This window comes from Macrosteles quadrilineatus, unplaced genomic scaffold (assembly GCF_028750875.1).
Source record: "Macrosteles quadrilineatus isolate MER2022 unplaced genomic scaffold, UCM_ALF_1.0 Scaffold_1__1_contigs__length_201487025, whole genome shotgun sequence".
Lineage (NCBI taxonomy): Eukaryota > Metazoa > Arthropoda > Insecta > Hemiptera > Cicadellidae > Macrosteles > Macrosteles quadrilineatus.
Window position 1 is genome coordinate 139,666,191 of NW_026542594.1, and position 18,558 is coordinate 139,684,748.

General features: G+C 35.1%; 1 protein-coding gene across 3 annotated transcripts in view; it reads right to left on the reverse strand.

The window, feature by feature from the left end:
* The window catches only part of LOC128985706 (facilitated trehalose transporter Tret1-2 homolog), a 69,078-nt gene extending 57,243 nt beyond the window's left edge, over positions 1 to 11,835 (reverse strand). The window contains exons 1-2 of one of the 3 annotated variants that reach the window (XM_054405512.1): positions 11,770 to 11,835; positions 5,594 to 6,208 (exon numbers count right to left, since the gene is read on the reverse strand). In XM_054405512.1, coding sequence (XP_054261487.1) covers positions 5,594 to 6,196 — 603 coding nt within the window. In that variant the 5' untranslated portion in view covers positions 6,197 to 6,208; positions 11,770 to 11,835. Of the gene's footprint in view, positions 1 to 5,593; positions 6,209 to 10,747; positions 11,588 to 11,769 lie in introns of those variants that run through there. The other 2 variants (XM_054405505.1, XM_054405521.1) reach the window with 2 other exon arrangements.
* Positions 11,836 to 18,558: the final 6,723 nt, after the last annotated feature.

Consider the following 18,558-nt stretch of genomic DNA (forward strand, 5'->3'; position numbering starts at 1 on the left):
CAAAAACTGTTTATATTGACTTCACTTATAATTGATATGTGTAACCGTAGCTACTGAGCTTTTTTCAAAGTTAAATCTTTACCTGCAGATCAGTGTGTATATATCACAATAACAAGAAAAGACAAACTAATGGAAAACTTGCATTACCTTGTGTTAAAACATTGAGTAAAGGAACATAGTTACGTTACAGATATTTAATTGATTTTAGAAACAAAGGTGAATTGCGTGCAGCCTAGTTTTGTGATATTCTCCATAAAGCAGTGTTGTAAAAACACAACTACTAAGGGGATTTCTGTAAATGTAAAAAAGCAAATGTGAAGTAGATGATAGAAGAAAATATAATTACTAACCTTAATAACCTCTGGACAGAATAAAAGTAGGTAGGCTATAGTTGAAATTTAGTTTATAAATTGAATTAAAACACAAATAAAAGTGTATACATTGAGTCAGTTAAATTGTTAAAACTACACATATCTTTAAGTTTTTAAAACCTATTAATCCTGATCCAAACATTTGTTTATCATTTCAAATTTGTAAACTATTCCAAGTGTATACATTGTAATGATCCTTCTGTTTCCATGAAAATGAGTACATTTTTATACATATTTTAATCAAACTATTCTCATAATCATGACACTTTAGAATATTGGGAGCAGAACATGTACTTCTTAACCTCTGCTGTTTGAACTGTCAGATTCACTGAGCTATAATTCTAACTGGAGGTAGCACTGAATGTCAAAGATGCGTGTCGCCAGCCGCCATGTTTGCGTGAGTCTGGTGTCATAAGAAGCCATATTATTGCTATAACTATTATTATACTTGGCTTAAAATACCTACTTTGTATGGTCGCCATTTCAAAGAAAATTATTAAAGTATTAAAAGTATTCAAGTATGACAAAAATACTCACTGCTATACCAACCTAGTTATAAGAAGCCATGTTATTGCTATGGTAAGAAAACTTACTGCTATACCAACCTAACAAAATCAGCGACTCGCTTTTGACAGACTTCTGCCATGGCAGTGCTACCTCCAGTTATAATTTTAGCTCAGTGGTCAGATTATAGTATTCACAGCTGACTTCAATTAATATCTTTTTTACTATTTACATTCTTATATATAAACATATAAGGGAAATATAATATCTGGAATAGGGCTATATGTTAACTAGGTATACTAGAGTGGTCTGCCGTTACACTTTAGACGCATAAATGAGCGAATCATTATTTAAAGATTGTCAATGGCTAAAGCAGCTAACACCCTACAATATGTTCCCTTTCAACAGATTCACCGTTTGTTTGCCCGATATTATTTAAGTTCTAAAGAATGACAAATTTATCTGATAGTCCGTACTGTACGTTTGTAGTGAAACTGGCTATCCTGACCATTTGCTTGTACTTTGTAAATGGGCATAGCAGGATGGATGTACTTGTGCAATCAACATTTGTTCTACAATCGTCAGGTCAGTTAATTCGTTCGGGACACTTGACACATCCATATTATTTAACGCCGTGAATTTAGTTGCATTTGAACGACAACGCGAACAAATCGGTGATTGGTTTGAAGCTGTTAGTTGTTGCCGATGACAGTTAGTGCAAGTGTAAAATTTTAGTGCATCTAATTCATGTTGGAATTGTTTAGCTAACTGTCTATCATTATCAGCTTCTTCCACCACTGCTTCATCTGGTTCTTCTTGTTCACGTCGCCACTCTCTTACATTTGCATTATCGGTGCGACGACCAATATTATGACGTGGCCTTTGAGGCATGCTCAAAACAAATATAGCAAAACTGTTACTTCCATTGACAAACTGTTACATTCTAACTTTAACCTAGGATGAAAGTAAACATTGAAATGTAAACAAAACAGTTACAAACAATTAACATATGTTTATCTTATTTAAATGAAACGAGATAAACCCATATGTCATAAACCCAATAAATATAATTTTTAATTAATTTTTAATTTTTTTTTTAAATTTTAATTTTTTAATTGTTTAATTTTAATTTTTTAATTTTTAATTTTAATTTTTTAATTTTTTTTTTAAATTTTTAATTTTTAATTAATTTAATTAATTTTTAATTAATAATATAATTTTTCTTTCAACTAACATTAAAATAACAAGCGAAATTGCCCGTAAAATAAAATCCAGAAGGAAATGCGCAAATATTTTTTACCAAAACATTGTGCTCAGTATTCTTTAGCTGTTGGCCAAATTTCATATCAATTGGTCAAGCCATTACATTCTGATGCTCTTACAAAGAAGTTACAAAGTGAGGGAAAGTGAGCTACCTTCATACACAATTTTATTTAAATCGGTTCAGTGGTTCTTGCGTTATTAAGTAAAAGACAAACACACAACATCTCTTTTTATATAATAGCATAGATAGAACCACCTGAGAGGTGTATTTTCCCTAAAGTCCCCACTTTTACCCCTAGAGCTTTTCCCCCACACCCTTGAAACCTTGAAATTGCAGTGAATGAGTTGAAATGATAAGAATCGGGGACTTTTCGAAAATACACCTCCCATGTGGTTCTATTACGTATAAAAAATCCAGCTTTCCACCATTTATAGTTGCGATAAAAAACCTTTATTGATTGGGCTGATGTAAATATGTTACAGAATAACTCTTGCAACTCAATGAATGTGTATGTGAGTATCTAAAGAATAGTGTGAGATATGTGAATTGCGATCTAGATCTCTTGCAACATAGATTTGAATCTGTAAATCTATTAGACACAAAGCAATAGAACATAATTTTTCGTTTATGGGTTAGCTAAATTAAGACAGATCGAATTACCGAGACAGCGTCATGAGAGCAACCATAGAGTGAGGTAATTTAAGGGAGGGGGTTGAAAAAGAAATGGATTGCGTGCTTTCAACTAAAAGATCAATGATGGTCGAAGGATAAATTTAGCTTGGAGCCATCGCTCCAGTTCTGCTATAGATGATGATAAGCTGGTAGTAGGCTTGATATCGTCTCCAGTAGTGCGCGAGGCGGTTCAACCACCACGAACCACAGATATGGCGGAAAGCCACGTGATTTACGATTGTGAATTGACAGGATATACATCTACACATTAATGCACTTGAAAAGGGCCACTAGTTATTGTGCTATTGCATCTAGACCAGACCTGTTATAAATTTGTGATCCGTGTAAGAGTTTACAGGGAGAATGTAGGCCTACACCCTTCAAACGTCCTTTTCTTGTTGTAAAGCTCTGAAGTCTGCACCTACAGCTGGTATTGACTGCGAGAGAGTGTGTTTGTGTGTGTTTGTGTGTGAGTATGCCGCTCTGCTATTGTCTTCCGTCTGTCTGGGTCAATGGACTCGTCTCTCGCTCGCCTGCTGAACTCCGAACTGACCTTATAGTCCAGTCAATGAATGATTCAAAAGTAGGTGTAGAGTGCGTGAGCAGGTAACTAAGCGATTCCTTCAGAAACTTGTTCAGGGGGCTTAGGGTGTTAACATACCAAAAGTCCTGACTCCTAGGTGGTGAGCCAGGGGGTGGAGGGGAGAAAAAGGGGGGGGGGAAAGGTACGCATTTTGGGTTTTTTGATTATATCTCGAAAACTATCAACTTTTTGTATACTATAGTAAATTATAAAATTGAAGAAGATTAAATTTTCTACAAGAAAAGTATTTAATGTGTTTATTTTGGTTCAACAGATTACGAGTTATAACTTATTTAATTGATATCTTATTAAAATACTCCTTCCATAAGAAATACATGTAAATTAGTATGTGAAATGGGGCGAACCCTATCCGCCCAAAGGAAATATAACTGATATTCTGGAAATATTGACAAAATTTCCAGTAATTTGACACTTTAATCATGAAATTTTGTCAAAAATTAAAGCGAGGGTGAGCGTTTAAAAATGGGATGATTTAAGGTTTTTTTATATTTCCAATAAAAAACCACCAAAACTCTAAATTTTGTTACCTCGCCCTCGCCTTAATTTTGGATCAATTTTAATGATTAAAGTGTCAAATTACTTTAAATTTTGTCAAGATTTCCAGAATATCATTTATATTTCCTTTGGGCGGATAGGATTCGCCCCATTTCGCATACTAATTTACATGTATTTCTTATGGAAGAAGATTTTAATAAGATATCAATTAAATAAGTTATAACTCGTAATCTGTTGAACCAAAATAAACACATTATATACTTTTCTTGTAGAAAATTTAATCTTCTTCAATTTTATAATTTACTATAGTATACAAAAAGTTGATAGTTTTCGAGATATAATCAAAAAACCCAAAATGCGTACCTTTCTCCCCCCTTTTTCCCCTCTCCACCCCCTGGCTCACCACCTAGGAGTCAGGACTTTTGGTATGTTAACACCCTAAGCCCCCTGAACAAGTTTCTGAAGGAATCGCTTAGTTACCTGCTCACGCACTCTACACCTCATTCCTTGACTGGACTATTATATTCTGTGCAGCAACGCGGATTCTGCAATATCCAATCAGATCTCAGCAAGATGCTCAATATGAAATGACGGCTTATAAACCACTATCACCAATGGTTCTTGTTTTCTGGACATACTCGTAAAAAACAAACGAACATTCAATTCTAAAAATAATCTGGGACTTATAGTAACATACCAGGATACCACCATTTGAACAATGAGTTGGAAATCTTGGTGTAAAATAAACTTGAGCTGCAAACTAGAAGGGATATTTACGAAAAGACATAGACAACATTTGTGGTACCTAATGGAACATAAGTCGCCGATTGATTGTCATCTACACACATGGAAACACGTTCTCAATGTGCTACAACTAGTGAAACTATATCCAGCTTCATACCTTGGTAACATAGAAGTAGCCTAACATGTGCAGACAGATTTTTTCAATAACTTCCATTTCAACCTAATTTGGATGTTTTTAAGTATTATAAAATGTACACTCGGGCCCGGGGAGTCAGTACAATAATACCTATGTAATAACAGCAGCCACCGTCTGTAGGGTTCTGGCCTCTAAAATAAGCGGTGAAGCAAACCACGAACCGCTAAGATCATAATTTCAGCTGTTGTAGCTTTCCACAATCAACAGAGGTTACGTCTATCACGGGATAGATGATTGTATCATGATCAGTCCTGCGTTTAAATAGTTTGAATTACGTTTTCGATTACAAAAATGAACAAACCAATCAGCGTTAATGAATTTTATTGTACTCTTACCCGGAATTTATATATTATATTCTATATAGTAGATGACGTATCACTCTTATACACATTATGTTGTATAACTCAGCCACAATATCTCCGGATGAACTGAATGACCATTAAAAACGTATCTACCATTTAAAGAACTATCCGCGCACAGTATGATAAAGTGGCTAATCTATACATTGTTTCATTGCACAGTACCAATTAACACCACACCAGGATGACAAAAAGTTGATGATGATACCATAATTACCAACACGGAGTATATTTAATCTATGACAATGTCTTAATAGTATGGACTTATTTTAGACTTATTTCAGAAAAAAAAAAAAAAAAAAAAAAAAAAAAAAAAAACTTTGAACATGTGATCGTACAAACAACTTAAAACAAAATTTGCTGTGCTGATTCCCTGCCACTGACCTGCGGTACCAAGGAAGATGCTGAAGTAGCGCCAAAGTTGATGCCGGGGTCCTGGTAGTTGCAGCTGCTGACATCAAGAGCTGAGCCGAACTTGATGATGCCGTTGTCAATCTCCAGTGTAGACCCGAATATGCTAGCAGTGGTCACATCGAGTTTTGAACCGTATCTACTGGCACTGTTGTTCACATCGAGTTTTGAACCGTATCTACTGGCACTGTTGTTCACATCAAGTTTTGATCCGTATCTACTGGCACTGTTGTTCACATCGAGTTTTGATCCATTTCTACTCACACTGTTGTTCACATCGAGTTTTGATCCATTTATACTGGCACTGTTGTTCACGTCGAGTTTTGATCCATTTATACTGGCACTGTTGTTCACATCGAGTTTTGATCCATTTATACTGGCACTGTTGTTCACGTCGAGTTTTGATCCATTTATACTGGCACTGTTGTTCACATCGAGTTTTGATCCATTTATACTGGCACTGTTGTTCACATCGAGTTTTGATCCATTTCTACTGGCATTGTTGTTCACATTGAGTTTTGATCCGAAGTTTGAGTCGCTGGTGACTAGTGGCTGCGGTGATGTTGGTCTCGACATGCTTCTCTAGATCTGAAAACAAATATTTACATGACATGAGCACAACTGCATTACCTGTAAAGATCTTTACATTAATATTTTCGTAGGGATTTCGCCCTGTCCTGTTGCCTATCTCGTCTGGCTACTGCTAGCACAGATAATAGAACACCATGCTAGACACGAAGTTTATGTGGTGTCTGGTCACTCTAACCACAAAGTCCAAATACCTTTATTGTCACACACATACATTTTTCTGTAGATGTTGCACTAATAAATTATTCTATATCTTTTGTGTTATAATTTTAAAAGAACATTTTTTACTCATCTTGAAATTAGGGAACACATCCATCCTCATGATTATGTAAGTCGCGACTTTCCCTAGTATGTAGGGTGGAATGTACATTGAAAGATTGTACAAAGATTTTGCAAAACTAAACTGTTTAAATACAAGTAATGATTTGTTAAAAGATAACAGCCAATGCTTCCTTTTAATAGTATAAATACCCCCGATGCAGCAAACCTGCCGAATAAGCGAATTTCCATTTGTCTGGATTGATTTTCAATTAATATATTAAATTAATATTTATGTTTAACGAGTACCTAGGTTTGATGCTACGGGGAAACTAATTTAGTGTGTTTTTATTAAAATATTAATAGCTTGGTATAAAATAAATAAATCTGCCAATTTGATCAAAATACTGTATATCCATAAACAAGCCAACTACAACATTTTACAATATTCTCCATAAGAATAACATGGGAATTTTAAATAAACGATGTTTTGAATTTCCTCCGTTACTAAATAATCATACATTTTTATAATACATTAATCATTCTTTTTTACTTCTTCATAAATTATATGTATTTTGGATTTTTGCTAAAACCATATGATTCAGAGTGGTAAACACTTCTATTTGTTATTGTGTTTGTTCCTGAAGAAGGCTAATGCCGAAATATAGAAATTTCTATAAAAGTGTGTGATAAGTTTATTTTGAAAATGATTAAGCCGTTTGGCAATATTATGAAGAAACAAATAATCATACAAAAACACTTTGGTATACTAAATTATTTGTTTTTTAAGCTTTTAAAGGTCTGGAGAAAAATTAATACATTTTGTGTTTTAAGGGTAAAAAATTAGAAAACCCAATTTTTACCCCATAAAACCCCCCGTTAAACCCCGTTCCCATGGTCCGATCATGCTGGTTCGCGAACTCATTAAAGTTTATCCCTCCTTGCACCTTCAAGTCAAATTTTATCAAAATCGGCTGGGGACATCAAAAATGATAAAGTAAATAGGTCCCGGGAGACCTACGGTAATAGCTACTTCACTGTAGGGAAATTCGCTAAAAGATTATATTTGCTATAAGAAACGTAAATAAAAATGTGAAAATCCTTAAAATTAAAAATGATGCGGAGTTTTAAATATGAGTTACAAACATTGTAGCTGCATGGACTTCTGCTGTCAGAGTAAGAACATGCTCTTCGATTCATGGAATGTAAGCAAGTCATGAGGAGTTTAAAGCGACCGCTTCCCTCAAATTACAGCTTACCTCGAACCGTTGTAATACAAAACACACTCGGCGAGAAACTAAAAAAACATTAATTTACAAAAAGTGTGCGTTCCTTTGGTTAATGTGTAAAGGTTAAAGAAGTCAAGCGAACATCAATCAGTTGGAGAGTATTGACAGATCTTTTGGCTCAGCCAGCTGCAAGTCATGTAATTTGCGAATTTCATTGTTCATTGTGTTGTGTTCAATGGCCTTGCGTCATGGCCCCGTGGAAGCTTGGGTTAGACAGAACAAATTATTTTCTTTTACTTTTCCATATTTACTAGAGAAAAATGTTATACAGCCGAGTTTAAACTTTCCAATAAATCATGATTTTTTCATGTAATACATTTACAGCAAGGACGATAATGATACCATTGCTTAAAGTGGTAACAGTACGTCAAGGCTGGATTATAAAATCTTGTCACATTGCTTTATATTTTTATTACTTCTTATTGCCGCACGAGGGACCATAAGGAACCTACCTCTTAATTAGAGCTAAGCTGAGTAAAATTTAATCCCATATCTTTTGTGTAACCTCTAAGATGTTAGATAGTGACATCATTAATTAGTAGATTAAATATGTAACTACTGTACAATGAACAATTTGTTTAGAGATACAACCTAATTCGATTCGGTTCGGTATGATTCGATGGCGTTGCCAAATATCTCGACAAACCTGTTTACCCATTCATACGACGGCTACTTTAATTATATTTTAGTTTATTACCTAATTAGGAATCCGTACAGTGTCGTGGTGACGAAACCGTACCTTAGGTAAGACCTGTTATTTTGCGTGTTTCGCCACTGGCATTTTTATGTTTCTTTTGTAAAGGAACGGCTCGAATCGTGACATTTTTAGCAAATTTAAGCTTACCGTAGTACTCATGGTAAGACCTGGACCCGGGACCGATTTACTTTTTCGTTTTGAGGTCCCTAGAGGCCAAAAACACCATCTGTTCAAATTCATATATATATATTTATTTATTTATAAATATATCCGTTAGCACGATAGGCCTAACTCGAGCAAAACTGATCCGATTTTGATGAAATTTGGTAGAAACGTGTAAACCTACATTTATTCAAACGGATTCGTGAACGAGCATGATCGGACTATGGGGACGGGGGTTTATGGGGGGTTTTATAGGGTAAAAATAGGTTTTTCCCATTTTCGACCCTACAAACACAAAATTTCACAATTTCTTTCCAAACCATTTTGTAGGGATTAAAAACAACAATTAATTTAGTATTTTGAAGTGTCATTATTCGCCTAATGGTTACGGAGAAAATGCCAAAAAATTGTAGATTTAAAATTTCAATGTTATTCTTAAGGAGAATTGATAAACTGTTGTAGTTTGCTTGTTTGCTTTTGCTTTGAACATATTTTGATCAAATTTGGAAAATACATTCATTTCTTACTAAACTACAGTATTAACATCGTATAACAACAAACGCTTTTTTACCCGCCTTGTTGCAGCAAACCTAAGTACTCTAACTCTATTTAAATAGGGAATTTTTAAGGAGACATTTTAGTGTAAATCCAATCAGGCAATGGAAATTCGCTAAGTCTGCAGGTTTGCTGTGACAGGGGTATTAATATTAATCGTCGACCTTGTACTACAGAGCATCATTAATTGATAGTGCAGAACAAGAATCTGTGTCAATAATCGACGCCGCTTTGGATCGAACCGGCAACCTTCAGATGTGAAGACGAGCGCTGTAACCTCTCGGCTACACTGTCAACTTCTCATAAAAATTTAACCATAGAATGTGATTTCAGCCAACGAAATTATCACACTTGCGATGTCAGGTGCTGATAACAAGTGAGTACTGCTGAAGTTGTCAAGACTTGTCATGATGTCATCACTTAAACACACTCAAGGTTGAAAAGTGTCGCAATTCATATAATACATTAAACTGGAACACATTATAAAGTACGTAAGTTTATAACTTATTCAATTTTATTAAATAAAATATTCCAACTACAATCAATGGAAGGATTAAGTAAAATCGTCGTGTTTCACAGCTTTATGGATTTGCTTTGTGTTCGACTTCTAGCCAGTCGAAGAAACAAGGAGTAAAAAAGTGAAAATGTTATTTACCTCAAAATGGTTTTTATTCTTGAAGTAATGAACCTATGGAGGCTTTTAATACCGTACAGGTTGATAGTTAACCAATCACATAGCTCAAAACTGCACTCTTCTAATTGTGACAAATCTGAGATTGCCATAAAATCGTTTTGTAGTGTTGAATAAGTTCCTGAAATGTTTACAGAAGAAATAAAACGCTGGAGCCGGGAGATACAAGTTCTAGAAGACTAGAAATAGGTTTCCTATTTTGAACTCTCCAACCGTCGCGTCCGTCGGTCCCTCATCTTATTAAACGTTCACCAACAGCACTGCGGTAGTTGCGGCAGTACTTAACACCATCATGATGTTTTTGGAACGGAATATAAGGATTTGACAATCTAATATTTCTTCTACATTAGAATTAATCAAGTACACTATTATATTACGCTTAAGTAACATAAACCAAAATTGAGTAAGTTTTTATTAGTAAAAATAAAGTTTGTTAGCGAGCTAAAAAGCAATCTAAATGTAAATGTAAAGTCTATATTAAGGAGGCATTTTGTAATCAATAAGCCATGCAATGTGTTCAATATTACCGGAACTGATCCTAATAACAAGAAACAATTTCCATGAGACAAATGTACGAGATTGATTGTGCTTCGAGATCTGTTATGGCAATCTTGTGTTAGGATGTAAGTAACAATTTTTTTATAATTTCGAGAAAAACTAGAAATAAACCATCGGATGGAAATACGAAGAGGCGAAGCAGCGCTTTACAAGGAAAACTTCACATTTTTTTAATTTTGCAAAACAGAACACGTTTTTTAAGTCTGTATTATGTACCCAGAAGCGTATCTATAAAACAGGTGAAATTAATTAATACTCCAAGTAGAAACTAAATTGAAAAATGATATAAAAGAGTGTAATAAATGTTACAAGTGATAATAAAAACTCACATGTAAACTCTGAGTCAACACATTGTCCAAAAAGAGCACGTCCACTCAGCACTACGACACACTGTAGACTGTTGTCCCCCGGCGTGACTGTAGCAGTATATACAGTGGTCCTCCCTCACCTGTACGTCAGAGTACTGCACGTCCACTCAGCACAACGACACACTGTAGACTGTTGTCCCCCGGCGTGACTGTAGCAGTATATACAGTGGTCCTCCCTCACCTGTACGTCAGAGTACTGCACGTCCACTCAGCACAACGACACACTGTAGACTGTTGTCCCCCGGCGTGACTGTAGCAGTATATACAGTGGTCCTCCCTCACCTGTACGTCAGAGTACGGCACGTCCACTCAGCACAACGACACACTGTAGACTGTTGTCCCCCGGCGTGACTGTAGCAGTATATACAGTGGTCCTCCCTCACCTGTACGTCAGAGTACGGCACGTCCACTCAGCACAACGACACACTGTAGACTGTTGTCCCCCGGCGTGACTGTAGCAGTATATACAGTGGTCCTCCCTCACCTGTACGTCAGAGTACGGCACGTTCACTCAGCACAACGACACACTGTAGACTGTTGTCCCCCGGCGTGACTGTAGCAGTATATACAGTGGTCCTCCCTCACCTGTACGTCAGAGTACGGCACGTCCACTCAGCACAACGACACACTGTAGACTGTTGTCCCCCGGCGTGACTGTAGCAGTATATGCAGTGGTCCTCCCTCACCTGTACATCAGAGTACTGCACGTCCACTCAGCACAACGACACACTGTAGACTGTTGTCCCCCGGCGTGACTGTAGCAGTATATACAGTGGTCCTCCCTCACCTGTACGTCAGAGTACGGCACGTTCACTCAGCACAACGACACACTGTAGACTGTTGTCCCCCGGCGTGACTGTAGCAGTAGTGGTCCTCCCTCACCTGTACATCAGAGTACTGCACGTCCACTCAGCACTACGACACGCTGTAGACTGTTGTCCCCCGGCGTGACTGTAGCAGTATCTACAATGATCTTTCCTCACCTGTATTCTATATAGACCTCTGCACAAGTGCCGCGCAGTTTTATCTTGTATTTACCTATGTCGGGCGACGGCTGTGCTGTAGCGTGTAGCGCAGTACCGGAGCTAAACAAGGACAAGGCCGCTCCACAATCAATACCTCAGCTCTCGGTCTGTCGCGTGATAAGATACTTTCACTTCCGCTTTTGTTCGGTCGCTATCGTTTGACATGGAATTTCGGGAGACTTCAATGTCATTTATGCTGAGCATATCTTTTCTACGAGAGGTATGGGATGATGAAGAGTAACGTTTAGCAGAAGTTTTGTTTTTATTCTTGTATTTATTTATTATTCTGTTAAGTTATGCTTCTCTTTAAAATAGGAACTAGTCAAAAAGTTGAACATAACTTCGAGTGTAACTTGTTCACAGAGAACAAGCAGTTTTTCGGAAGATGCTCGTTGGTCAGTGCATCGGATTCGAGCATTCGACTTATCTCAGATATGGTAACTCAATGACAGGAGCGGTCAGTGAGACGTCAATAGGCTATGTAAAGCGCAGAACTTGGTCTAGAGACATTTGTTAAAATCCATCATGGATTTTTTGCGTTGAAAATTTATCTGGTGATTTCACTTAACCCCACGTCCAGAATGGTATCTGTCTGTATACATCATATCTCTGTACAGTATCACAGGCTGTAACCTAGAGCTACGACCAACACTTGTGGTATCTGTCTGTATACATCATATCTCTGTACAGTATCACAGGCTGTAACCTAGAGCTACGACCAACACTTGTGGTATCTGTCTGTATACATCATATCTCTGTACAGTATCACAGGCTGTAACCTAGAGCTACGACCAACACTTGTGGTATCTGTCTGTATACATCATATCTCTGTACAGTATCACAGGCTGTAACCTAGAGCTACGACCAACACTTGCAAGAGGGCTTGAAATTCCCGTTTCCCCTCTTGCGTAATGTACTACCTGCAATCATCCGACGGACCACACTTTGCCACATCCAACACCAATCTTAGTAATCTTCTGTAATCATCTTTTTATTACCTAAAGGTGCATGATAGTCTGGTAGCAACGACAACATTAGCATTGAACAACAAAGTTACATGATTTTTTTAGTCGGCCTAATATTCTTTGTAGTTATTATCTTCAGTTTTAAGTTTTAATTTAACAAAGTTAAATACTATAGTAAGTGAAATAGTCTATAGGTAATGTAATAGAAACCGCGTTACTTCTGCTTCATTCTTACACAAACAACATTTTCTGAATAATGTTACGACTGATGAATACGAAAACATTTCACTTTTCAAATTAAGATCCATGAGTATTTCAATAAGCTGTAGGATTAGGTTAATCAGTCCCAATCCACAGCTCATTGAAATACTACATTGAATTCCGAATAAACCGAATACAGTATAATAAACTCGTAATCATTAATGTTTTAGCATACATCTTGAAAGTCTAGCTCAATCTAGTACCGTGATGTGGTTATTTATTAAAAACTTTCTTACTCTTAATTGTTCGAAATCAAAAGAACGGATGTTAGTACTTTTAAAGAGTATATTGTATTTTATAACTTGTTCAAGGCAAAGTGATTGCAAGATGTTTATTTTTATTCAGTGCGCGCTTTGTCTTGTGTAATGGCAAACAAAAGGACGGAATTTAAAACAATTATAATGAACCAAAACTAATACAATTAAGTCCAATAAAGTTGTTAATTACTTTTGTGGCAGTTTCAACTCAATGTTTTTGTAATGTGTTCGTTTTTAATATCAGTCTGGGACGGACACACACACACACACACAACTAAAACCTCAACACAACATGTGATACCTTTTATCTTTTACAAAAAACGACTTGAAGGTCTCGGTTCGCTTCTCTCCCTTGCGTTTGATCCGATTTCTTGTTCACGGTTTTGAGACAACCACTTGTTGTCCCCTGATTGTACCTTTGCTCCTTCTCGGTCCCATCGTGTTTTTTATCAAGGGAAGGCAAGTATCTCTTACGTAAGAGTGGGGGGAATATTCAGTCCGCAAACTTCCTGTGATGAGGGACGGGAGTACAAGTATATTAGTTTTAGGAAAAATAGATATCTGTGTTGTCTATTTAGGCTACTTAATAAAATGAGGTTCTCCCCATAACATTCCTTACCTGCTTGTAAAGAGTATATTGTATCCTTTTCTTATCTGATTGTTTAATTTAGGTGCTATTTTAAAGCTGAGGACGAATGGCAAGTAAAATGGAAATTTTTGAGTTCCTCTTTGAGTTTGATTTATTAAAGAGGCCATTATACAGTGCAATTAGTGCAAGGGGCCCTTGTTATTATTGATTTCCACAGCCATTCAACAAAATTAAATATTGTCCTAATTAATATTTTCAAAAACGAAGATGTTCGATAAAGTCATTTTTAAATGACGATACCTACAATATCTTTAAGTTTCGGCCCTTTTCGGGTGATATTGTGGACACCAGTTTGATTATTGATAACTTAAATCTATTATAGTGATAATTCCTGGCAATAACCATTCCAAAAAGTATGCGGTTGAAGAGGTATCTTCGTAGACACCTGGATCTCTTGATGACCTATCTGATCTGTCTATGAATGTTTTCAGCGAACAATGATCATTTGTACGCATCCTCGTAATTCCCGCGTCAGATCCGCCGACGCAGGTGACGTAGACTTATTCAGTTAGTTTAAAACAACCTAAGTTTAAACACTATAACACTGTTATGAGGCGAAGAAGCAGTATATGTATATAACCAGCATAGCCACCATCCATTGTAGGCCTACAACTCACTCTACACAACCTTCAGCCTTCAGTCATTCCTTCACAAGAGATTATCAATCACTCAGGTTCGTCGAATCGTGTCGGGTTCTCAAGAACCTGCCCGCGTTGAAGTTCATCGAATCGCCTGACGTTTGGTGAGATGAATGAACGAAACCAAAGGTAAAACGATCTCATCTGCGTCCCAAGCAATCATTTTTACTGAGTATTTAAAAAGTCATTAGAGTAGCAAACAGGTTATTTTAAGAAGTACCTAACATATTATACGAAGAATCTTTTGGATACAAGGTCTTGATGAATCTGTATTTACATTCATTCTTTCTCCTTTTCTTTCATATTCTAACATTTTTACACTATCTTCAACTTTTCCATTATAATGGTTATGTGATAACATGTATTCAGCGTACATTGATTTTTACTTGTTATGTTGTTGTGTTTTACCGCTTATGCGAATATGCTCTTTGAAGCGGCAAGCAATTGACCTACCCGTTTGTCCAATATAAAATTTAGAGCAATCTTTGCTGTTGATTTTGTATATTCCTTATTTTTCCTATTTTTTCGTTAGTTTAGCCGATTATTGTTTGAAATGTTTTGTATTAATCTAAAGGAGTTATTTCTTGTAATTTTGTATTTAGACTTGTCAAATATTTTTCAAATTTTGTTCACTTGTTAATGGTTTATCAATCGAAGTACTGAATGGGAGACGTATAAAGTCTTTTTTAAGTTTTTTTTCTTAAGTTTTTTTTATTTTGTTGATTTTCTTGTTTATTAGTTTTCGGTTATAGCCACTGGTTTTTGCTGTGTTTTCTATGATTGATTTTTCGGTTTCAAAGTCTTGTTTAGTCATTGGGATTTGGAGCATCCTGGTATCAGTGAATTAAAGCTTTCCATTTTGTGTTGCCATGGGTGGTTGGAATTTATCGGTATAACAAGGTATGTTTGTTTGGGTTTCTTTTCTATAAATTTTGAATACATGTTTTGAATTATTTCTTGTAATTGTTAGATCTTAAATGTTAATACTATATTTCTGTATTTCTATTGTAAATTTTATTTGGTTAGGTATTGTGTTTCAGTAATTTAAGAAGTGATTACAATACGTCGTTTCATTTCCTTTGAATAGTCAAATTACGTCATCTACTTACCTATACCAATAATATATAATCTCTTTTTGTGTGGATTTCAGTCGTTTAAAATCGTTTTTGTATCTTCCATGTTCTTTAAATATATTAGCTAGTAGACCGGATAGTGGGGATCCCATAGCGAGTCCATCAACTTGTCTGTAACTTAATACATTTGGATTCATATTTGAAGTAGTTTAGGTTTGTGACGGTTTTTGTTAGTTTGAGTCATCAATTTTGAATTTTGTTAGCAAATCAATTGTGGTATATTACTTTCATGGATATTCAAAGTTTCTTTTATTGGGATGTTTGTATACAAGTTTGTTACGTCAAATGAGATGAAAGTTGCCTCTTCTGAAATTTTAATATCTTTAATTTTTGTTACTAAATCTAATGAATTTTTCACAGTATAAATCTGTGCTGTTTGATATGGATACCTTTGAAAAGTTATTAATGACTTTCCAGGCTGATCATTTTGAAAAATTGCTACTATTTTTTAAAGTTTTTTCTAAACTATAAGCTTTTGCTGCTTTAATAACTTTTCTATAGATTATATTATAATTTCTACAAAAAGTCTTAAAATTGTCATTTTGAGTTTAAGTGTATAAATTGAATGAACAAATTTTAGTTTTTCTCGTGATACCAAAATACCACGAGTTATCCAACGGATTGCTTGAACAGGTTTCTTTGGTTTAATTTTTGTAAATGGGCAACCGTTATTTAAATGAAAGTTAAAACATCTGTCAAAAGCCTTAAACCTGTCATCAAATTGTGTATAATTGTTTAGAAACTGCCAAGTTTCTTGTTTCAAAGCCATGTTCAATTCAGCAATGTATCTAGGTTTAGTGGCTCTCTTCCTTGTAAAACTAGGATGTATTTTTTTCTGGCAACAGTTCAGTAATGACGATGTCCTGTGTGAAGTGGTCAGAAAATGCTGCGTCAATCACTGATATTATGGAATTCGGATTGTTTGTTATTACAGTACATTGTCGATGGCGTACTCGAAGTTGCTGTGACTCCAATCAGCGAATTCACAGACCAGATAAAATTTAATGTTGCCAGGATGTCCCTGAACCGCTGGGTTTGGTGGTCAGTGTGGTCTAGAAAATTGGTGTTAAAATCACCCATGATTATAAATTTCTTTTGTCTTTCACAAAAAAAAAAATAAAAAGATGTTCTAGATTTTAAAAAAGTCATCATTGTTGGCATTTGGCGATTTATAAAGACCAATAATGAATACTTTTCCATGCACTGATGTGTTTAATTTAATTAAAGTGACTTCAAAATCAAGGTCTATACAATTTTCTATTTTGAATTATTCAAATTGATTTGTGTTCTTTACAAACATTTTGCCACACCGCCTTATGAGTTGTTCTTTGAAATGAAGATGATAAAGTGTAATTTTTAATTTTGAAAAGACTGATATTGTGATTGTTAAAAAAATGCTCTGCCACAATGAATATATCTGGGAATATTTCCTCGCAAAAAATCGAAAGCTCGTAAATTTTGTTTGTTACAGATTGGGCGTTGATGTGAACCTTGCTTTTAGAAAGGAATTTTGAATTTGTTTTCCTGGACTCACTTTAATTGTCCCTCCTTTAGTTTTGGATTTTGTAAGTTAATTAGTAGTTATTAATAAACAAAAAAGTTTCATTGAAATATGTAAATTAATATTTGGTGGTTCTACCAGATCACTGGTGGTACTGGTTGGAACCTGGCTGCTCAAGTCACTCCGTTTAATAGGTGAAAGTAGTATTTCTGATGACCTGATTGCAAATTTGCACAATCATATAGTCTAAAGTTCATTTGATTTCTTCTAGTTTTAGTTTAAAACTATGCTGTTTACTTTAATTTGCAATATTATTTTATTACAGTTTTAAGAGAAATAGAGGAAATTAATAGAGGATATATACTGTATACTGCTCATAGTATAATTTTATTATTAGTGACCTCTGAATACTGAAGTAAAGATCCAATCTATATGGACATAATATGTAGCTTATATTTTATCATATTTTCTAGTAGGACTTATTTGAATGATCTACCCTGAATGAATGTACTAACAGAAACCGCCATGCTATCAAAATCAGATTATCCCCTCTCGTTTTTGGTATTATTACATTTTATGTTACAAAAATGTTATACTGTAGTTCAGAAAAAAAGTTTTCACAATTGAGCATGATTCAAATATTTGAAAAACAAATTATTGAAGAATAAAATAATAACTTACTTGTGTAGCCTCATCATTCCACAACAACTTTAGAGAAAAGCATTTACTATATGGGAATGAAACTTTATAATAAATTGCCTAACCTTATGAAAAGTTACACCCTCAACCCAACACAAGTTTCAGAGAATGTGAAAAGCTTGTTGATTATAGAGGCCTATTACAAAGTTAACAACTTTTTGAAGGATCTGAAATGTGATATGATAGTCTTGAATAGGTACCTACTTACCATAGCTTTGAATGAACAAAAACCTGTTTTAAAAACCTTGATACTTAAATGTTTTATATTGTTTATTTAAATTAACACCAATAGTTGTAAGGTTAGTTTTATCCTCTGTTATAATTGCTGTTGAATTTTCTTTTTGGTATATTAAACTGTTGAATTTGATTAGTATTTATAAACATATATAGTCTATTTTTTGTTAGATTTTAAAATGTATTTAGCCTAGAAGGAAAGAGACGACTTGTATAAGGACAATTTTATTTATGACGAAGCATCTGTGCATACATCCTGTAATATTCTGTACGTTTTGTGCCAATAAATATCATACTATCATTCTATAACCCAACGTTCCATTAACTAATCTAGCAGGTTTGCAAACTCATTTATTGCTACAGGCAAGCTAATAATGGCTTCTGTAGCTAAATTTGATGAGTTTGTAAAT